The sequence below is a fragment of the Cyanistes caeruleus genome, chromosome 1, assembly GCF_971803275.1.
Source record: "Cyanistes caeruleus chromosome 1, bCyaCae1.hap1.1, whole genome shotgun sequence".
Classification (NCBI taxonomy): Eukaryota; Metazoa; Chordata; class Aves; order Passeriformes; family Paridae; genus Cyanistes; species Cyanistes caeruleus.
In genome coordinates, this window is record NC_141701.1 from 37,912,201 (window position 1) to 37,936,386 (window position 24,186).

At 36.4% G+C, this 24,186-nt stretch overlaps 1 protein-coding gene across 4 annotated transcripts in view; it reads left to right on the plus strand.

The window, feature by feature from the left end:
* The window catches only part of TOX (thymocyte selection associated high mobility group box), a 218,432-nt gene that overhangs the window by 126,725 nt on the left and 67,521 nt on the right, over nt 1-24,186 (plus strand). For all 4 annotated transcript variants that reach the window (XM_086887241.1, XM_086887256.1, XM_086887259.1 and 1 more), the window contains exon 3: nt 3,840-4,082. In XM_086887241.1, the coding sequence (XP_086743367.1) occupies nt 3,840-4,082 (243 nt within the window). The remainder of the gene's footprint in view (nt 1-3,839; nt 4,083-24,186) is intronic.

Below are 24,186 nucleotides of genomic sequence, written 5' to 3' on the forward strand. Positions count from 1 at the left end.
TAAAGAACTGTCTCCTGAAATACACTTCCTCTCAGTGCCCCAGTTTTTCCCCTCCTTCCATAGCTTGTTGATGGATTTGGCCAGGCTAAGGGGCGTAAAATGTAAATTGAGGAGGACCAATGGGGTCTTGTTCAGAAACAAAAGCTTGGATTTGGGTTGGACAGTGAGTCAGGGTTAAGTATTAATATAATTTTATTCTGGCAAGCTTTTCTCATAAAATAATACACCAAGGTATCATGTAGATAATGAAGCCTCTTGATCTCAGAGTGGGCATCTCAATCATCTGTTTTATGAAGTTCCCATCATTTCAAGCAGAAATGTCACAAATATTTAGCCAGAAACATATTGTCCTCTAAATTTGGGAAGACATTCTTAATTCAGCCCAGAGGCTGGGACAGGATGGTGATTGCTCTGGGAGTGGGAGTTCTTGCTGCAGGGTTAAGCTTGAGAATGGCTTTTTGGTAAATTTCCCTAAAATTTCCCTTTACAGAAGAAGGTGACAATACAACATTCCAGGAGAGTCCATTGCCAGCAGTGGATCACTGTGGATCACAAGTGGATGTTGGCATCAAGGGGGCCCCAGATGGTTACTAGAAGAGGTTTTCCAATGGCAAGGGGAGAGGTGGCAGGAAAGTAGGAGTGAGTGTCTGAAGGTTGTAGCTGCTATTCACAGGACAAACACATGTCCCACTCCTCATACCTTTCCTCTGGGCACGGCTGCAACAGCCTTGTTCCTGGGATATGTTGGGTTTGCTGCAGATGTATCTAGGAATTTTGGGTTTGATATGCCATTGTGGTAAGTCATTACTAGCATCTGAACCAAGCTCCTGGATGAGACAAATGAATATCAGCAAATCACTGTTGAAGTAACTTCCCTGAGGAAGTCTATACGCATTACATGCACACAATACTGAGCATGGAAATATCAAATTGACTGAAAATGTAAGGTGAATAGCTCTGCAGATGCTTTTGAATATCTGTCCATACCATTAGCATATAGCTTGGATTCTGCCTAGTTTTGCTAAAATAGTACAATAGTTTATGTCTTGAGAAAAAAGAAATTAAAAATAGAGAAATATAAGAAACATTGTAATTTGAATTATATGTTATTTGTTATGTCATTATGGCTTTTGCTATTCCAGTCCTATGTTTAAGTGTAGTGGACAATAGTATTGTAGGTGATGTGGGGTCAAATACACTCTTAATTGGTTTGCAAGCAACAGCCATGGTGTGATTTTTTTCTTTTTTTTTAGTAATTAATCAGAGAACAACCATTTATTTTAAATGCTTAACCCATATATTTTATATATTACGTTATATATCTACACATGACACAACTTGGATTGTGGAGCTGATAGTGCTTTATACTTCCTTCTTACTAAGTGAAGCTAATGGCCTACTGGCAGTTCAATTGATTCCACCATTTTTGAAGTATTACTAGGTAAAGATAATTTGAAGCACAAATAATCAAAGGTCAAACCTGGTCCATCCATATGTGACGTGCAAAAAGAGGTGTACAAATCAGCAGATATGCTAGGTGCCTCCAATAGCCTGTCAGTATTTGATTTAGGAATATTTGCTCTTAGTAGTGAACTTAAGTCTCACAGAACAGTGCAAGAGAGAGAAAATACATGTTAATATGTTCTACCTGCAAAACCAGGGGAGAGAAAACTCTTCTGAGGCCATAAGTCTTTTGGGACAGTAGAAAAGACACAAATGTAAGTGTCATCTTTACAGCAAATTAATCCCTCCTGGGAGCTGTAGGCTTACAAGATCACCAAGATTACTGTTACCAAAACTAAGTGTACCTGCAGCGATAGTGCTGGTCCAGGAGAGTATTATGGATGTTTTCCCTTCCTTCATTTCTGTTCCTTGCTGTTTAATTATTGTGGTATTTGGTCTTAAACTCACTTTAGACGCCTTTTTCTTCATCATGGATTTTATATAATAGTAATTAGTAACTTGCTAATGTATGCAGCGTCCCTAATACTTTTATTTGGTTTCACAAAATTTATACCTTGCTCCTAAATAAATGCAATGTTCTCTTTGCCATGTTTAAGCCTTCTCTTCGTTTAGTGAAGGTCTATTTTACTGTATTTCCCCTTGGAGAAATGGCTGCATTATGGCTTGTAAAAGTGGGGGCAAATGCAACTTACAGAGGTCAGTAGACTCACACCAGCTTGCCATTAAGGAGAAAGCAGGGGCAAAGGGAGAGCAAACTCCTGTTGTGGAGATGAGAAACACAGCTGTAATGCATGGGTAGAATCAAAGTCCTCACGCATAACAGTGGTGAACCCTGTTCTGTCGTTTTCGTTTCTGGGGATTTTATTTTGGCCTTTCCAGTTTCTAGACTTCTTGTTCTATTTCATACTAAGATATTTGGTAAAGAGATTAAAACCTTTTTGGGAAAAAAGCAAAGCAGCCAAAACCATGGTATGCAATGTGCATTAGAGGAGGTTTTTCTGTGTTCACCAGCTCACTGAAAACATTTAATACTGTTTGATTTTGGTCTGATTTAAGTTTATATATACATGCTTGTACAGAGGAGAGTAACCTCAGGCATCAGGAGGACATTATTCTTATGATGACTAATGAAAAATCCCTTTGTTTGTAATTGGCCATTGATTCTTCCCTTGTCCTTCTGCATGAATTCATACACCGTGCTGTCCTCCATTTGGAAACATATTGTGGAAAACATTTTCTTCCAATAGCTGCTCTTTGAAATTGTGCCTTCATACTCATCCTTTGTGGTGATACTTTTCAGGAGCAGAATGTATTTAAATCCTTGCATTTCTATTAACAAAAGCAGCACTCAGAGCAGGACTGCTGTGCTGAAGAGGGGCAGGAAGGGTGGGAGTAGTCTCTGTGCTATAAATCTCCTGACTGTGGGCATGGGATGTGCAAAGACTGATCACTTTGCAAAGGAGTTGGCTGTTCTCAGAAAAGCAGAGCAAGCTTTCAGGCGGAGCCAATGCAACTGATCTCTTTAACTCTTTATTATGCTCACATTTTCCTTTCAAGAAATATCCATATACCCACCGTATCCCACAAATGAGCCTATCTGCTTTACAAAAACTGCAGATAAATAATAACAATTATCCACCTTGGTGCATTCCTCTGACTTTGCCTGTGGCTTTTCCTTGGACGAGATTGAGTTGGATAACTTAATGGCAGCAGACAACAAAACACTAACAGTTGTTTGGTGGCGTTAATAATTCAGATAACTGACAAAACATATGTATAACTCAGTTTATGGATTAAGAAAGGAAAAATAGTTTATTTTTTTTAGACATTCAAATGTATTTTTACAAACACAAAGTATACTCATACTAATTATGTACTCTTTCTTTTTCTTTGTAGCCGAATAAATGCATGGCACTCCCATAAGCATAAAAGTGGTATCTTTCTTCACTATGTAATTCTTGGTCTGAGTAGCAGGGAGTAAAATGAACCATTTTGTGCCAATATTAATTTTATAAATTTCATTCCCTTTTCCACAATTCCCATGAAAAAGGTGTTCAGCTAGATGAACACAGTTAATTTTAATAGGACCCTTGAAATCTGTTTGAGCTCACCTTCTTTAAAAAAAAAAATATTTCTAAGGGAAAAGTATCATAGATTCTTATGCCTTAGAGGCATTTTTTCCTCCATGCATAATGGTGAGAGTCCACTTGTATAATATATACCTCTTGAAAATATTCTTTGTTAAATTGTAGATTGTGCTTAAAAGTATGTGAGTTTGACTCTTTTTGTTTGTTCTGTATGACTTTCATTGTTATTGACCAGTGCTCAAATGATTTTCATAGCATTTTCCATTTGTTGTTTCTTTTTTATTCCAGTCTTTTCCTGGCCCAAGTCTCGAAAGTGAAGATTTCAACATACCTCCTATAACTCCTCCGTCATTGCCTGACCACTCCCTGGTGCACTTGAATGAGATAGAGTCTGGGTACCACTCTCTGTGTCATCCCATGAACCACAATGGCCTCCTTCCATTCCACCCTCAAAACATGGATCTACCTGAAATTACAGTTTCCAACATGCTTGGCCAAGATGGGACACTGCTTTCCAATTCCCTTTCTGTGGTAAGCACTTTGAGTCTTTCCCTTCTATTCTAAGTACAAAATCATGGAAATATGGATGTGTTTGAAATCCTTCAAGGGGGCCAACACCTGCACCACTCACATTTTGGAGTGCACTGGCCTGACTGGGTGTTACATTGCATTCCCTGTGTCAAATCCTCCCCCCACTGGAGTTGAGGGGAGATTTTCAGCTGAGTTCCTTGAAGCCAGGGTGTTACCTTCCACCACCTTGGGTAGAAGTGTTCCTGCTTTACAGGGGTGTAAGTAACGACAGGAAGAGGCTCAAGGCTCTGACTCCTGCTGGAGCAGGGTTTAGATCCAGATGGCCGTTGTTCTGTATTTGTCTGATGAGGCTCTTTCCATTCTCATTTGCATGTGCTGAGAGTTGTACAAAAATTTAATATCTCCTTTCTTGTTTACCGCACATTTGGAAAACAGCAAATGTTATTTCTGATTCTAGGCCAAATCTTACAGCCTTTTTACAGTTCCCAGTCCTTAGCCAGCCAGAATCCAATTGAAATGACTGGACAACTTGCTTATAAAGTCTGTCAGATAGTCATTATGGTCGTAATCTTGTGAAGCCTGATATTATAAATCACTTCTTTGAATGTTAAATTGCTTGCAACAACTGCAGAGCTACTTTACACGTTTCATTTTCAAGTGGGCTCTACAATTAATTAGTATACTTCTTGCATAGCAGCTCCAGACAAGATTATTTCACATTGATGTACAATTCTAACCCAAAGTTAAAAATCCCATGAAAGGGAATGTGTATCCCACGGCACTTAAAGCACTAGGTGGGCTAAATGGGCTGCCCAGGAGCTGCAGATCCCAACAGACAAAGATAAGAATCTATTGTTCCTAGAGATAAAGGGTCTGGGCTTCTCACCAAAAGTTCTGCACTTAGGGACTGAAGCTGTTTAGGCTTCCCAGCTTGCTAGCTTCCCACCACATTATCTAAAAAACATAAATCAGTCCTGGGAACCTGAGGGCTGACACAACACATGGAGGTTTGGGTAGTGAGGGATCTAGGTTCAGCACTCCATCAACCCCTCAGACTAACAGTCCCAGAGCATGGGGCTATGGTGGCTGGAAAAGACTTAGTTTAAAACAAAAATATGCTCTGTCATATGGTGTCATTGCAACTTAATTAAAATAAAGCTACCTTGATTTTGAGGAGCTCTGCATTCCCTCAGAGGATATCCAAAAAGCAGAGGGCACTAGTACTGGCTTCTTATATGTTGCACAGTTGTTATTGATTTACTAGGATGTTGCACACTTTGTGTTTGAGGTCAGAATCTGACCCCAGGGTTATGTTCAATAATGGGAGGAGTGGAGGAGAGGCAGATTTATGTAGAGAAATATAAATATGCTCTATGGAAAGGGCCTATATTTTCCTTGCTTGTCTACAAAGCTGATGGCATGCATTAAAGAGCTCAAGTGAAATCTTGTGTGGGGTTCTGAGAATCAGAGCGATGAAAAGACTTGAAAAAGTAAGAGAAATGCTTGACACTCTAGTCAAGACAGACAGTATTTCATTGAATTGACCTCTTTTGAGCCATGGTTATGGCTCAGAACTATGTATTCTTTTAAGCTGTGATATTTCACATTAACCTTTTGCAACAAGCTCTGAACAAAGGGCCTCGAGAGTGTGTAGATCATTGCAGTGAATAATCGCATTGAGGGCAAATAAAAAAAAATTGAATAACATAACTAGGCAATTTTGCTATTGGAACTTAGTGAAGATCAGAAGAGATGAAAATCAGATGTCAAGAAAATACGTGCTGAATTTTGACAGTAATTTCTGAGGATTTGTTCAATAAATAAAGCATGATCCTTGAAGTGTCATGCACTAAGTCAACTGTTATCCCTAACTTGCATGCCCTTTTTGCACAAGAGTGCCTCTTACCTAGCAATAGTTTTAACTCAAGCTGGCTTGTCTGTGCAGGGGATGAAGCTACCGCTCATGTTAGTGCAACTGATACGATGTTAACACCTCGATTTCATACAGTTCAAACACTGTTTGGCAGCATAGTTCCTCTGATTTGAATTTGATAACTTGAGAGAAATTAACTTGAAGGAAATAATTTAACTCTTCAGTGAATTCAGTGGCTTCTTCAGTGAATAGAATGACCCCATTGTTCTTTTGGCTTTGCACTGATGAAGAAAAGCAGGGGATTTGTAGAGTTAACATTCTTTACTTAGTTTTGAATCTTTATAATCTGGAACATTTAACATTTTTTCTTCAATATGACTCTTTTCTTGTGCTATTACTCATCTCCAAGTTTCCTTTTTACTATCTCATCAAACTGATCCATTTAACATGTTTTTGTCTAAATCACTCCTATATTGCCTCATATAGAAGATAATTTATAAGTTTCTCAAATCTATCTAAACCCTTGGTTCCGTATAATTTCTAGTATATCAAGTACCATTTAGTTTACATGGAAAACATGTGTCTCACTTCATTTTTCAGGGCACTAATGGGTATTTTTAGAAAAAATATTCTTAGAAACAAATCTGTTGGCTGTTCTCTATCCCTAAATAATTTCACATCTTCAGCAAATTTTACTTATGTTGGGACAAATTCAGCTGCATTGCAATGTGCCTGTGATTGAATTATTTTTTTTTTTTTTAGTTTAAACATCCTTCTTTTTAGCTAGTTTTTAACCCACGTTGGTATTTTAACAATAATACCTTCTTTTTTATCTGTATTAGAACTAGTGAGTGTTTGTGTTTTTTATAGCCAAAGCATTACTTAATGCTAGCCAAATGTGAGAAAGGAATCTCAGTGAGCTCAGAAACAGATGGAAAATAGTTCATATAATAAGTATAGTGTTTTTCTTCCATCTCAGCTACCAGGTGTTTTCAGATGAGGATTTCTGTGATTTTGGACAGATTGAAAATTGAGGATGTACCCTTCCTAAAACCCCTTCAAATCTCCCCCCATCAGAAGTCGCTGTTTCATACTGTTCAGTACTCCCTCCAAGCTGCAGATGAAATCCCTTTCAGTAAGGATGGCAGGATTTACCCCAATCTCTCTAAGAATTCTCCTCTGTGGAAGTGCTTAAATACACACAATAAGAGCTCACTACCAGCTCAGTGAATTCGTATTACGGATTGGCTTCTTAAAGATTTTTACACTGTGGGAATTCTTTCTAGAAAAATTTCTCAGCACTGGGAGATAAAAATTTCTCATTGCCATTGACAGTGTCTTAAATTTGGAATTAACCTTCTTTGAAGTTTTTTTGATTGATTGGACTTTCATATTGCATGCCCACTATTAAAAAAAAATCAAACACCACTAAAATTTTTCCTTCTCATTATTCTGCTGTCAGTTCACTTATTTACTTCTGTTTGTATATTTCTGTATTTTTTCTTAGTTGACAAGCAGAATATACACATGCACATTAATTTAAATCATGCTGTCACTTGCAGATTTCTTTAGGAGCTCATTATATCTGGATATCAGGGCTTCAGAAATCTACAAAATTTGTGCAGAATGTGAGTCACAGTGGTATTAACCCACAATCCAGCCCCAATAGGAAGCCCTCTAAAATCCTCCTACAAAATGGATATGACTTCTATTCCTGCTTCTTTATTGAATGAAGTTTGATACAGATAGAATTGATTGTTTGACAAAAATGTACTTATGTTCCTGTAAACATGTTTGCTTCTATATAATGGAATAGAGATCCCTTCCTGGTTTCCTACCAGCTAAAGACTGTGTGGGTTTGGTTAGATCCCAGCTGGGGCTTGACATGCCAGCCTTTCTCTGTCAGTGTGTGTTGTCCTGAAATATCCCAAAGGATATCGGGACCACAGGAGTTACCCTTCTAACATTTTCAAAACATGCATGTTGTATGAGAATGTGTATCTACCTGAAAAAATGCTTTTAAATGTGTTTTAGAAATTTTTTTTTTCTGTGTATCAATAAAATTATAGACATTCCAGCTTCTTTAGTGTGTCATGTAGATAGCTGGTTTTTCTGCGGGAAACCTGTGCTGTTTTTACCTGCTGTAAAAACGGTGCTGTTTTTGCATAGGGGGAAAAAAACCCCAACCTATGTATGGAATGCTTTAATTTGTAATCTTGTGCTGATCTTTTTGAAAAATGTGGATCATGATGGTACATCATAGAAAATTTATAAAGAAAGAAATAGAAGATTTCAGTTTCTTGAAATGCTTCGAATTTCTGGATTTGAAGAAGTAAAGATGTTAAAAGACAATAAAATCAGGGGCTTTATTTCCCAAATGCTCTACTTGTGCCGGCAACAAAAGCCAGCATAATGTATATACTTAGGTTTATTGTCATTTTTAGTATACAGTCAGGGCACACTTTGAATTCAAAGGCTACTCTACAACTGTTTTGACAACCACCACATCAGTAGGTAATGTGCAGGACATGTGAAACTGAAGCAAAAATGTTTCTTTAGGTCTATAGGGAGTGCAGTACATCAAGGAATTCAGATATATTAGAGCAGCATGAATTTCTAATATGTTGCTCTTATGGAAAAGACCACTGGCATATTGAATAATGCTGCTTTCAAAGCAGAGCAGAAAATGTGATTACAGACAATTTCATTGCTGTTTTTAAAATAAATATTTTTGAAATCTTGAGGTGTTTTATTTCATGTAATGCATAAAATATGTAACAGTGTGCTAGAGCTAAAGATCTTCTAGGTCACAGAAGAGTAGATGATGTCAGCTGTAATTATTCAAATGTGGAATAATAGAAGCATTAGTTTAAAATAAATGCATGTAACAAAAGCCCATGTCCTTATATAAAAAAAAAGCAATAAAAAGCTGCTCTTTTTTCTGCACACTTAGACAGAAGAATAAAAGCAATGAATAATTATTTAACATTATGCCCCAATTCATTAAAGACTGAACAATTACATTATACTTTTTCATGAATTATTTTTTTTAAATATGCAACCCAGGAGAGATTAATGTCTTAAACAAAATGTGGTACTGTATAACAGGGAAGAAAGCAGACAGCTACATTTTTTTTTGCCATTTTTAATCTCAGGTAGAATGAAGTTAGTATTTCTTATTCACAGTACAGTTGCTAATAAATGCAATAAAGGAGACTGTTGTTGTTATATCTGGGATGCATTTAAGAGATTTTGTTTTACTGGTTTCATACATGTTAGTATTCATGACTCATCTCAAGGCTGACCTATACAGCTGATACTTTTTTCTTGCACCTTTAAGCATTAGTGCAAACTACTGAGTCCATCAGAAATTCATTATTTCTGATAAACAAGATGAATGACTTTCATAACAAAAAAAAATAAAAAAACCATGTCTCCTAACCTAGAGTGTTGAGATTTGAATCATGTTTGGATACTTTTTTCTCGCTTGTATTGCATGCCAGTGGTAGCAGAAATGTTTTGTCTCCCGTGAATACTTCACATTTGTGCCTCATTACCAGTCTCTGGTCTTCAGTTTACATCAAAATTTATTGTTATGCTACCCAGACCTGCTGCTACCCCAAATTTTATTGCAGTGAGTTATTGCCATCAGAACCACCAAATCATAAAGCTAAGGTCATGGAACATCTTGTGTTAAAGTTGTTTGGTTTTTTTTTTGTCTTATTAAGCAACTTTGTATTCTTCTTTTCCCTAAAAAAAAAAAATTGAAAAAAAACAAACAACAAAAATCCAGCAACAAGCAAACAACAGAAATAAAACCCATTTTTTCACTGAAATAAGTCTGGCATAGAAAAAGGTTACAATAGTTAACTTATGTTTTGTCAAACACCCTAACCAGCTCATGTTTGTCAGCATAAATTTATTGTGTCTAGTAGAATTATGATGATTTATTCCATCAAGGATTCTGGGACATCATTTTTATCTTTCCTTTCTTCTGATGTCTGCTCCACCCTTTTGTCATCAGAAAGACAACAGAAAGGATATGTAGAGGAGCTGATTAAGATGTAATTTGATCAAGGTTTCATAAATACCTGCATATTGCATATCTGCTACTAGAAGGCTCTTTACTGTGCTACAAAAACTTGAGATGTCAGAAATTACAGCTGTATAAAATCAGAGTGGAAACAAAGTGTGCATTTTTAGCAGTGATAGAGCTATGACATTTAGCTGTAGTGTACTGTGGCAGGTGGTTGGTTCTCTGTGCCTCAGGATTAAATTCAAATGTACATCTCTCAAAAAAGATGTGCTCTGTCTGGGGCTGGACTTACAGACCCGACACGACATCAGGGGGGACCAGAACCTTGCCATGGGTCACCTTCTCACCCTGAGGCCTTCTCAGCAGAAAACATCATGCATTCATGGCAGGGGAATCATTGTTGGTACCACCTCGGCTGGTAGCACCTCTACAGGTTTTCCCCTCCCAAGATAATACCAGCAGAGTAAAAGAAACCACTCTGTGGGTGCAGGCTGCAGATGGACCCCACCTTCTTCAGGTAAACTAGGACAAGAATTCCTGTGAAAATATTTGTGAAGCTTTTTTTTCTGGTCTTAAAGTTATACTTTCTGTCTCTAAGTGCTAAGAGCTTACCTTAAAGAGAGAGGAAGTAAATATTTGCACATAACTGGGAAACACAGTGTCCTGCTTATTTGAGTGTGTTTGTTGAGAATCCACATGGCTCACATATTTCACAAACTCAATCAGAAACAACTTCAGCATAATTTCAGAAATAACAAGGTGTCACATATTTTATTTTTGAAAATAAATAATTCTCCTTCTATAGAAGATGCTTTGATGACCTTTTTTTCACAGTGGTTGCCCATTGTCTGATAGGAATTTATTTGCTACATTAAAAAAGTAAGAAAAATAAATAAGTTTAGTTGTATTAGTTTTTTTCTTAGTCTTTAACCAGATAGACACAGGCTAAGACATGATGAATGTGGTGCAGAGAGAAAGACTTCACTTGTGGGTGGTAGATTATACAACACCTCACATGTGAAGTACTCACAGGAGTGATTAATGCATAAGCAGCATCATAGCTGCAAGTGTCAAACAAAACAGATAATAGAGTATGCAAATAGAGGAAACATAACTCTCAGAAAATGTCAGAAATTCAGGGGTTTCAGCAGCAGAGATTGTTGACTTTAATCTGCTGCTTTTAACATTCCATGTAGTTGTCGAGAAAAGCACGATAATGAAATGTTTCTGAAGACTCACACTTTGGCAAAAAAAACCTTAGTGATCTTAAGTCCTGTATATGGAATACAAGTGAAATGTCTTTCTGAAAAACTGTGAACATACTTCTAAGAAGACAAAAAGGAAGAAGAAGCCCATAGTGCAGATGAAAGGGAGGGCTTTGTCCATCAGGTGGAGTAGCCTCTATTTCCACCTTTTCCATCATTTAAATGCATGAATTTAAAAATCAACTCAAAAGAGCTGAGAAGACTGAGCATCCCTCATGGATCTGTACTGTATTCACCATCTCATCCCATTTTGTTCAGTCATAGAAAGGTGTGTGGACAAAAGCAGCCCCACCACAGAATATTCTGTCTGAACTCCAGATGCCATGTGCATGCTGGAAGTTCAGCCCTGTCAGAGTGTGAATTATTCTCCTTGAATCTTGCATATGTAGAGTCATAGATGTTTAGCAAAACTTTATTTTGAGGGAAAAAGCACACTCTTGTCTTTCCAAGTTGAAAGAATTTAAATGGTCCAGTTAATAGTCTCAGGGGGTTTTTTTATCTGTTTTAGTTGTTTTTACAGAGTTTCAACTATTGTTGTTTGAGTTCATCAGTGACTTTTTACATGAGGAATGGAACACAAATATTCTACATGGTAGTGTTTTGAGATCTGAAGAAATAATCAGAACTAAAAAAAATAACTCATTTGTTATTTTAATCCCTTTTTCTTTCACAAGGCAATGAAGAAATGCTAAAAGTGTAAGGATATCTACTCTTCCCTAGTCCTTTTAATAACATAAAGATTCATTTTATATTGATGTTTGCCCCTCTGTTCCCCCTTCCACCTCCTCTTCATTTGTACAAAGCCTGTACTGACGCTTTATGTAAATGCCACGTTGGGATTCCCTGTAGGCAGCGTGTAAAATCTTTAACCTCCACTGCTACTGTGATTCTGTACTTCAGCTGCATGCACGTGACCCAGGATCTCTGTAACCTCACTCACACACCTTTGAACTGCACTTTTGGCACATTGTACATGCTGTTGCCTCCATATTTAAACATTAAAAATATGAAAATGAATGTTCTTAATTCATTTTCTGTATATCATGGATGAATGCAGTCAGAAAAAGGGACTTAAGGTATAGAGTGGCAGCAAGAAGCATTATGGAGTGAGGAATACCTCTAAGGCATGTTTGTGCATATCTTTCAGCTACAAAATCCCCACACTGAATGCTTCTCATCTAAAGCAAACAAAGGAATTTCACTTTATTTTACATATTATCAGGGTGTATCCACAATTTCTCTTCCAACACATGTGCAGGGACATAAAAGAGTCAAGGAGATGTTGTAGGTGGTGATGGGTACTCTGTGACCCAGAGCTGAAGTGGACTGCAGTGCTCAGAGTACATACACACATAGTACATACACACATATACATACATTCCTGGATACACATATATATGAACATTTATATGTCTGTATAAATATTTATATAAATACGTACCGTGCTGTTAAGAACTGAAGTCCTCTGCTGGAAAGGGAGTGTAATAGACAGGATGTAGTATCTGCAACATCCCCCTTCTCCCCAGAGTGTGGATCTAAGTTGTTGTTAAACAGAGACTGAGTGAAACTAGAGCCAAATTACCAAAGTAGATGCAACAGATTTAATTAAAGTACTTCACATGGCTTCATTACACAATTTCTTTACCAAATCCCTGAGTTATAAGTGAGGTTACAGCACCTGACAGTAACTTTGATATTGGGTACTTTTGCTAATTGAGTTAATGAAGGAAGTAAGCTAGTTGCTATAGTGAGACATGGCATACCTAACAGATAACAAGATGAAACAATTCTATATCACATCTTCAAAATTCTGCTTCCTGGCAGCAACGATATTGGGTTATAGGTACCTTCACTTCATCCTTACAAAAGTTATCTAAACTGAAAAAAACCTTTAAAACTAGATATTCCAGTCCCTTAACAAAAAAAAAAAAAAGGCCTGCTCATGGAGTATTTACAGGATCAGGCCCTTGATCAGAACACAATGACTTCTTATTTGGAGACACAACTTCCTTCTAATATGTTTTAAGATTACCTTCTTTCACACATAAAGAATTTCAAAGATTAACTCAGTAACTAAGATTTAGTTTCCAACACATGCCTTAATACTCAAGTGTGGATCTCAGTTTAATGAATTTTATGACACTCCTCTTTCTTATGTAGTAGCATAAAAACTGTTTAGTGCAATGGGCTTAGTCCTTATGTGGTTATTAAGTGCAGCTTAAGTTACCTTACAGAAAGTATACAGTGGAAAATAATCACTGGCAAAACTTTTGCAAGTTATTTTTTGTATACAAAACAACTGACAACATTTGAAAAATAATGCCATTGGCACTCTGTTCTTCTGAAAGCACCTTACTTGTGCCTTGAAGTGCTTTGCAGTCACTAATTAGCTGAGAAGGTAGTTTATTCATAACAGTGCAAATAGATGTCTGCAATATCAGTCCCTCCTATCTGACAAGTACTATATTGTAGGAGAGAAAATAATTTACTTTATTAAAAAGTTAGTAAAATGTAATTCACAACATACAAAGAAAAATGAATCCCAAGTTGAGAAAGAAAGATCTTAAAGGAAGAGGAAGAAAATTACTATGTAGGGCGACCTGTAATAATGAAAGTGTTACCAGGAGCTAATTTCATGTTTGGTGCTCAGTAACACAAAGGTTGTTAGCTGTGTCGTGAGAGTCAGCTTTCAATATTAGAACTAGTAGATGTCCTCAGATGTAATAAAAGCAGGACTTAACTGCCATGTGCTACACAGCTCATATAAAGCTTTTACAGTGACTGCATATTATGGTAGTTGAGACTTTTAAGCTCTCAAGCAACCTGGAAGTGATACAGCAATGTTATTTAAGAGCCATGAAAAAGATGCAGGGATTGCTTTGCTTGTCCTTGAAATGCAGTCACCTCTGGAGAGAAGTGAAGTATCTGTTTAATCGTAGAGTGTGATGTTCCACTGCCCCAGATTTTCAGTCCAAGCCCTTACAGGATAGTTCCATAGCACACATGTTTCTTCTCGCTTGTCATCAGCTTTTGTGAATGCAGGGAGAGGAAGACTCACAACAGGGAAGTTCTCTGCCCAGGGCCTGGCCTCTGTAATTTTAATTGTGGCTGGCATTGTTGCACTGACTTCATCATGTTGCCTCTGCCTCTGAGCTACATTTTAGGAGCTCTGTGACTGACTGAAAACCGCAGTGGGATTTTCAGAAACATTCTGGTGATCCTCTCCTACTCTAGCAGGAGCTATCCCAGAGTTTGAAAAGAAATAGAATTAGATCTATAACAGATGCTTTCATTTGTTCATAAATTGTGAGAATTTAGATTAAAGGTGTGTCAACAAAATTGTTTGTCAATAATGATCCATGCTCATAATTCCATCATAATTCAGAAATGTTTTTCTTTGTAACATTTGGAAAATCAGTGCAAGCTATAACAAGACTGAAGAGAAAAATCATGATCTAATGTCCTGTTTGGAAACAATTTTTATTGTTTTGATTACTATATAATTAGACAATATAGGAAAACTGTACAACAGAAAAAAGTCACATGAGTAACCTGACTTCTTAGATCCTGATTCAGTGCAAGCATAATGTTGTGTTACTTACCAAATCACAGAAATTGGTCCAGAGGGAGCCATAATGTCTCTCCTTTCATGTAGTCCAAGATAGGATTTTAAAAGGTCATCTCATTGAAAGCAGGATACTCCATAGGTTTTTAATTTCTGACAGATCTAACTAATTTTTTAGAGAATTCATCTAGACTCCTCAAGCAAGCTCCATATAGAGGTTCTCACCCTTAAAAAAATCACCATACAAAACATCCAGCAGGCAATGGAGGTTAATGAAGATAATTTAATATTTTCAACTGTCTGTTATTTATTTTTAAGGTGTTCTTATACATATGTATATATTTCTATTTATTAAGTGTATATTGATCTAAGAACGTATGATAGGTAAGCGATGTTGATGGAGCAGCTAGGAAATAAATAATCAAGAAGATGTATATTAACTCAGACTGTTTTTGTTCATAGCTGACTTGACCATTTAAGAAACAGTAGAAAAATAATCAGCTTTCCCCAAATCTTATTAGCATATAATCATGATCCAGACTGTATTAGCCCATAAACTACACTGAGGAAAATAACTCTTCTTGAAAGTTCAGCTATAGTGTAATTTTATGAAATTGTTTATGTGCATATTTTAAATATTTTATTTATTTATCATCATCCATTACTTAGAAAGTTAGGTTGAAGGAATGAATGTTTATGATACCTAAGGAATGTCACCACAAGTAATGGGATAAAAATAAGTAATGGGTGAAGGTTGGGAAAAAAACATTTAATGGCATCTGAAAAGTCTGCCAGGTAGTGTTAAAGCACTGGAACACGTACGAATGGGAAAATCCTGCACTTGCTGAGAGATGGGTTGGATGATTTAACAGACCTTTCTTTGAGATGTAATTTCTGTAACTGGTTGATGCATATACTAGTGTTCAGATATTTAGACTTGTTTCTTGTTTGTGTGGCAAATTGTTTCTTGTGAAAGGTTATAAATTACAATAAATAGACTTTGCAGAAGATGAGCTACATGATATTCTTGGAAAGAGTTTTTCAGCTGATATCCAGACGTTAATGCCAAAGCAGAAAAAACCCAGTAGAGTCCTAATCCCATGGCTTTGCTTGAGCACGATGCTAGGACAGTGCGTTGCCATAAATAATATTTACATTGAATAGAATTTTCTGTATTCTAACAGCAATTTAGGATAGAAAGGATAAAATAGAAAAACAAGTGTTACTTACTTAGAAGAATTTTTTCTTCTGATTTTGCAGCTAAGAATTCACTGCCAGGGATAAAAAGAAGGACAGGGAAAGAAGGGAAAGCAAGCATTTATAAAAATATTGATGTAGTTATAATTAGATCCATTTTAGAACCAAAAAGTTTTATGCAGAAACTGACAGAAGGATACACAATAATTATAGTTTGCTGACAAGCTGAATAGAGCTTCCTTTTTTTATCTTATGGTTTTAGGAAACCAAACTGTAAATAAATATGCAGTTTGACAGATTGTAATTGCAATCAGCAAGGCGTCTTTTCATTTAATCAGATAGTGTTATTAAAATGGGGTTACAATTAAACATTTTATAGTGTGACGTAGAGCTCTATTAAAATTCTCCAGCAAACAGTAATTATCATTTGATGCTTCTGCAACCAATTTCCATTTGCAGAAACGTTATTGGTTGTGACCTTCCAGTGGTTAGGTCTCAGTTTGCTGTTCTCTTCCTACATGATATAAGTATTCTCTTTTTTTACCACACTGTGAAGCTTAAAACATTAATTTTGCATTATTTTATTATTTTTTTTACCCTTGTTAAAACTGCATGATACTGGCCAAAGCAGGTTTGCACCAGAGAAAATGTAGAATTACCTAAGCATGAATATTCATTACTTCAGGAATTATAATTTTGATCAGCTCTAAATGTATGGGAATCTGATATTTTTTCCCATAATTTTGATAAACTAAGTAGAAAAATATGAAGACAGAAGTGGTTCAGTATTCTGCCTTTTAAAACTTCTTCAGGCTGTAACTTCTCTCTGATATCACCACCCTCTAAGAAGTAGAAAAGAGCAAGAAGAATCATTAGGAGACAGAATTTTTGGGACATTCTTCAGGTGCATGTAACCCCACTAATGAAACTCTACACAGAAAATATTTGGAATGAAGGGAAGGAGTGATTTGCATTAGCAAAGAGTGAAAGTCTTTGAAAATGAGACAGCAAAGCTACTGCTCCTTTTACTCTGGAGGACATTTTTGGAGGAAACATCAGTGGTTTGAGGAAAGTCAACATTTTCCTTACTGAAAAATAATCAGGCAGTGGTTGGTTATAAAACATACATTTTTTTTTTCTTGTCACTAGTAGTTGACAAAGATAAAAATAAGGAGGGGAAAAGAAGAAAAAAAGAGTATGGAAAGTCAAGTATTCTTTCTTTTGGTGAATAGTGAAGTTGTATGAATACTTGAGTAGAAGAAAAAAGGAAAGAAATAATTTGTTCTGACATGCTGTGCATTTATTTTAACTTTGCATTATCCTTGACTTGGAACCTTTTTACTCTATCTTACTTTTCCTGTTACAACTGTGTGTTGGTTTCCTCTTGTGCTTTTCAACAAGTACAATCACTGCAGAGCAGGTAATAATGTACAGTCTCTGACTCCTTACTGCATGCCCAACAATTCTCTCTTCATTTGTGTGCATATATGCTTTTTCCTCCAGATCATTTTCCTAAGGAACAGTTTTCAAAATGTTTGTCGGAGACAGAGGTCTTCCACCTTCACGCCATGTGGTTAAAGAATTGTATTGCCAAAACCCTCAGAAATTCAGTGGTGACATAAAAATACAGCAGATTAACAAAGGAAATTTTAAATTGCACCTCAGCCACTTCTGATAGGATAAGCAAAATGGTTGACTTGCTCTTCCTTTCCAACATCAAAACAAACAGGGCTATAAGATTTCCCTGAGTGGTCCTCCCTGGCCAGCACAGGATTACTGCCTGTGCAGCTGCAACATGAGCTTGAGGTCACCAGCATCTACTAGGTGGTAAATTATCAAGAAAGAGAACTTAAATATTTCTTGACACTGAACTTTTCCAATGACAAGTCCACACAAGTGAATAGGGAATTAACATTAAAAAGTGCATAGAGAGAAAAAAGAAAACCAACAACAGATTCTCCCCAAATCTGGCTGTATCTTTTTCTAACATAAAGGAAACATATATCTGAGTCTAATGTTCAAAACAAGGAAAAACTAATCCACATCTGACCTACATATAGTGGCTTTTTTAAGAGCACATCACACAGTGTATATAGGTGTGAAGGAGAAGATAATCAGGATAAGAAATGCAGGTTGAACCCAAAGAAACAGATCCATCTTAGAGTTTTGTAGTGCTATACATCATTGGCACTATCCGAGTACTCTATTTTACCTTATAATGTCTTCACAATATATTTGAATAATACAGGTCTAATCGTGATATTGTACTCATACAAGGGCCCTCTTGGCTGGTATAAAGAAGAAATACTTCTTTATCAAGAGGAGGAAAAGTATAAATAAGTATTCTTTATCAAGAGGAGGAAAGGTATAAGAGCTATTTCTTCTTTATCAAGAGGAGGAAAGACCCGAAACAACAAGATGGCAAATGTACATAATATTGGGCATTTGCATTCTGCTGAAACCTGAGGTTTGCTTTAATAATGCAGAGAGAGATGCCTGGTCTAGCACACGTGTCTATCTTTGAATGTCATGTGTTTTAAAAAATATGGAAGTTGCCTAGGATATATGGATTCTTCATCATTTTTTTGCATTTGCAGTTGTGTACTATATATTCACATACCACTCTGCGTTACAATCAAGCCTGTTTGATTACTTTCAATTTTTTCCATAAGATTTTGTCACTCTTGCTGAAAATTTTAAGACATTTTCCTCCAGACTCATTCTTTTTTTTTCCCCCTCAGATTTATTTACTACCTTTAGAAGTAGAAAAGTCCAATTTCAATCATGTTAGAAATAGCTCATTTTAGACAAGTACGTGCTGCTCTGCTTACAAAACATATATGAGTGGAATATGCAATTACCACAACTCAGTTTCCTGCCACAGAAACATTTCAGCATTATAGCATTACAGAAATAGAATGACATGCATAATGAAAGATTTCAAGATTCACCCAAGGCATTTATTCTCTTCACCTTAATGTTCTCAGCAGTAGCAGAGTATCCATTAAAAGGTACGATGAATTATGGTTGCTTAGCAACCACGGGGAGCTTGTAACAGCACCAAAGAATGAAATGGCTGGTTGATAAAATGAATTTTCTCTGAGCATTAGCCTGTTGAAACTGCCTTTTCTTGTGGAACATAAAGTGCATTTATTTGTCTCATGCATTTTTTATTAGAAAATTATTTGAGTTCCAGAGACTTGAATCGTTTTGCTACAGGAGATATTTGATTTTAATGTGTTGTACTAAAATAAGTAATAAAAGACATTTTCTTCAAAGTAAAGACACCAAGGAAACCTAGGTAGCTCCTTTTGAAGTTGGGAATAAAATCTTATATAAGGTATGTCATTACTCATTTCTAATTAAGAATTATATTAGCTAGGACTTAAACTTCAGTTTTTCCTTTGAGGGAAAGTTTGAGACAGTTAGCCAATATGCAGTGACAAAAAGCAGAGTTTTGGAATTGGTCTCATGGATTCATCCTGGGTGAAGTAAGTTTTCTCCTCTCTTCCCAGATGGTACAGTAGTCATGTCTCAGAGAGGGTCAGAAGTGGTTGCACATTCATATCTAGCATTCTCTACTTATTTCTGCGCTAAAAATGTGCTCATCATAGGCATCCATCCAACAGTGAGGAGATGCTTCACTTTCCCCTGAGACTCTCTGGGCATTCAACAGCAGTCAGAGTTGGATAAGCATTTTTGGCAGAAAAGGGTTTTGTTAGAAAATGCTGGAACAGTGAAACCAGAATTGAGGTGAGGGGAAAGTATCAGTTGCATTTAATCTTTTGCTGCCAAAATTTTCTGAGAATCAGGTCTGCATGGTCAGGACATGAGACAAGACCTGCCCATTCTAAAATATCCAGAACATCTGACTGGAAATATGACACCAAATCTTGGGCTTCTACACAGCATTATTTAAATAAAGAGCTTAACCTATTCATTTTGTACTCTATAAGAGTGCCCAAAGGATTAGTTATTATCTAATCTAAACTATTCTATCTATTTAAACTATAATAACTTGATAAAAACTATTATATCTATCTAAACTATTAGTTAATATTTTAGTCTTTCTTGTGAGACTCAAGACAATGTCATAATGGCTCTTACGCAGTTTAATAAAGGTCTTTCAAAAGACTTCAGACTTATTTTACTGTTGAAAATAGTTCTGTTGACTCCAGTGTAAACACCTGAATGAGAAGAGACCATAACCCTGTTCCTGCATGGTGAATCAATAGATTGTGGCCTGTTGAGAGTGTCCTGAGCTCTCTGTGGATCCTTTGTGCAAGCTGGTCTCGCTGTTGACTTTTCTGGCAACCCAAACGAGGTTGTGTGGGTGCAGATTGCATTGTGAGTCCGGGTGGCAGCCGAGAGGAATATCTGGGAAGCCAGAGCTGTGGAGATGGTCTTTTTGTCTTAGAAGTGTATCTCTAATTCTGGACTGAGGCTAGAGTAAGAAAGAAAATCTAAAAGTCAGGATGAGATGACTCATTTATGTCTTACCTACATGTCAGGAAAGAATCAGTGTGAGACAGCATTGAAAAAATTGAAGAGTCTTGCAGCGAGCTGCCTTGTCATGGAAATTTTCAACCTGTATTTCTTTCTCCATATGGATTCTGGTGATGCTGCTGAGAGTACTGCTATCAGCTTCTCTTGGGAAAGGATGAAACTATTGCAATTAACATGATAGCAAATGTTGGCAGCCTAACAAAAAACAGATTTTAGTTATGTTGACAACATGGCAATGTTTTTTACAGAGCATTTTTTACTGCAAATTAAATGCCCTAGGAGATACATAACTACAGACAGTGATAACCTTTTTGGACTAAAATATAATTCTGCTCAAGTGAAAATGAAAGGAAACTCGTACTAAGCAGTAAGATCTTGCCTCTTTAAAGTACGTGCTAATAATCAAACATTAAAAGTGAAACTCCGGTCAACTACAAAGGTGCAAATTAAAATTCCAGAGAGAGAGCTTGACTGATTTGTTTAACAAAGAGTTTAATACAGCAGAATCCCACTTGAACATAAAACTATTACACTCACAATAATCCTGTCTAGCTGTTGGGAGATCCAAATTAAAACTCTCACTGATATTTGCTTAAATCTCATAAATTGCACAGAATTAGAGCATATTGAAGTTGCGTATTTACTGTGATCTTACTGTCTAATAGGTTTTTAACAATTTAAAATGATGACTGAAAATAAGTATTTTCCCCTCAGATGATTCAAGTAGTGTATATTTTATTCCTGTATTCTAATTTAATACCCACTTGTTTATTAACTTACTAGTGTCAACATGACAAGGCTGTATTGAATGCAGACTAAATGTACCATTTAAACAGATAATTTATTTTCTTATTAGTATTAAGGTGTTATGAGGAGATTATTCAGTTGAAGTTGGTGGATTAATACTACTTCTCAAGGAGATATTTTCATGCTTATTTACTATGTTCCATTGTTTCCATTCATATGTATTGAAGAACAGATGTTTGTTTCTTTTCCACTTGAGATTCCAGTGATTTAGTAGCAATATTACTTACCGTGGTCTGTTCCACTTCTCAGTACCCTCTGGAGGATTTAATTTATGGATTTTTTTTTTTTTAATTTTTTTTTTTTTTTGTATGAAGGTCTCAAAATTGTATGAACACATGAAATTCATAGCAGTTTAGGGAAGGAATTGCAGTCCTACTGAATATCTCAAATGACTGGCAAGTATTACAAAATTAGAATTGGTGACCTCTTTTCTCCAGCCCAGCTGCAGTGACATATTCAAGTCTTTTAGGTCAGGTGGGCCAGTAGAGGTTTTAAATTTGTTCTTGTCATTAAGATTCCTCACATTTTAGTTAGGACACATTGCAGATATTGACTTAGAAGAAAAAGATAATAAATCGGGAATGATAAAGGTAAAATGTGATGAATTAGTAGCCTCAGATAGCCACTGCTTTTTCCAGGTTTTGATAATATGATAAAAATAATCTTGGCATTCACAGTGCAGTCCTTCTTTTGTGAGACTGATCTAATAAAACAAGAATGTGCACACACCCACCTAAGAATTAATCATTATTCATGCTTTGTGGAAAAAGGTAGAGTTCCAGGTCTGCAGTTCTTGCTCATAGCTACATTATATAAAGAATTATGTTAGTGCAATTTATGAAAATGTACAGTTTTGCCAGCTGGAGAGCATGGAGTCAATCCTGTCTGATGTTGCACATCAGGAAGGAGTACTGAACAAGGAACTAACCACTGTTGCAGTAAAGCAGTGAGAAAAGTTAAAGGAGTAGATGAGGCTTATTTTATGAAATGCCCAGATATAAACGGCACCAAAATAGGACTCAAAGTATACATTTGTGTGTGAATATAGCTGTAACCACAAAACTGTTGCCATGCTTTGGCTGTGGCCCTCTTCCAAAAGAACTTGTTATATCAGAGCAACATGCCTAATGCACTTTCTGCATGAATATAATAAAATCAAGATGTGATTTGACCAAATGCGCTGACATAACCACTGCATACATTTATCTGAACCCGTCAAATGTGAAGAATGTTGTGTAAGAGCGCTCTATTTCTTACAGCTCCCTGAATAAATAATGTACATAAGCCTCCTCAGAAACAAAGTCAATAATGAACTGTCTGGTTATATGCACTTTTGTATGACTTCTGGTTAACTCAAAAGCCCCAAATATGAGATACAAAGCTCTGGAATATGGTGTGGGCTTGAGATGCTCTCTGGGGAACCTTTATCTGCATATAGGGTCTTTTTTAATATGTGACAGTTTTATATCAAGGATAATGACCTTTATATAATAAGTAATCTAAATACAGTCAAACACATCATGAGTGAACATGGTTTATTTGGTAGAACTGTTTCATAGATCAAATTTTAGATATCTTTTTAGTGGCTACATTAAAAAGGATATTTTTGCTGGTTTCTGGCACGTAATGTATCTGTCGCTTAAACTGGAAGGCATGCCACTCTGGTTTTTCTGTTGACACATGCTGCAGTCTGTTGGGAGTGTCAAAGCCAAGAAAACCACCTTGTGATATTCTTCTCACTTTGCATAGAAAAGCCAAGAAAGGCTGGCCTCGCTGCATTACCAACCAGAAAACATTGGCAAATTCTGGGCAGTGATCAGAGAGGCAGCTAATAATTCTTACTGTTCTCACTAGTAAATGAAGAATTCTGAGAATTTTCTCTTCAGTGCAATTCTTGAAAACATATATGCTGATTCAGGGTCTTAATTCCTCCAGTTTTAGACAAAAACAGCTTTCTCCTATCATCTTTACAATTACTATTTAGGTTTATGCCAAGTCCTTTAAAATATTGGCTAAAGAGACTAGCCTGTTTAGCCCTCAGAAGGAGACATATGGTAAAACAAAATCTCAGCCTTGGTTCAGAGTATGTGTCAAAAAACTGACATAATGGCCAGCAGCAGAAGGCGGGGGGAAAAAGGCAACGGAGCTGCCCATGTCAGGTTTTGAAAAGCAGCTATTCCAAAACACAGAAAGTATTTGTGTATGGCATAATGTCCATTTACCTAGAGAACTATTTAATTTCCTTTTAAAAGAGGACTGCATTTCATTTTTCAGCTTAGTATCAGTCTGTATATGTTGTGTGCACAGAGTAACATTTTTTTTTGCATAAGTTTCTTAATTGCCATAACAGTTAAATATGTCATTTCAGGTAGTTCGATGGACATTCAGCTACTAGGAAATGTAAATCGTAGTATTCATCTGTACTTATTCATGTACATACACAGTAGGAGAGTATCACAGTCAAATATGAATTTACAAGTTTAATGATTGATGTAAATTCTGCCTTCGTACTGACATTACTGTCAACTATAATGTGTGTACATATCTGAAAGGAGAGAGGATTCTTGGGTGTTAGTATAGAAGATCAAGTAAAAATCTGTCATTTCCAGTTAAAGATGGAAAAAAAATAACAAAGAGTATTTAGTGTTAATATGAAAGAAGGAATATGAGGTCTTTCATGTCTGATTTCCCAGCCCTGAACTTTCAGGTTTCCAAGCATATGCAACTGGCAAAGCTACCTTAAGCTGAAAAATCATGTTAAGATCTTTTCAGAACAGGTGTTTATCTCCATCTTCAGCTTTACTGCCTACTGCACTAAGTACAGAATGGAGACATGATGTCTCTGGTGAACAGCT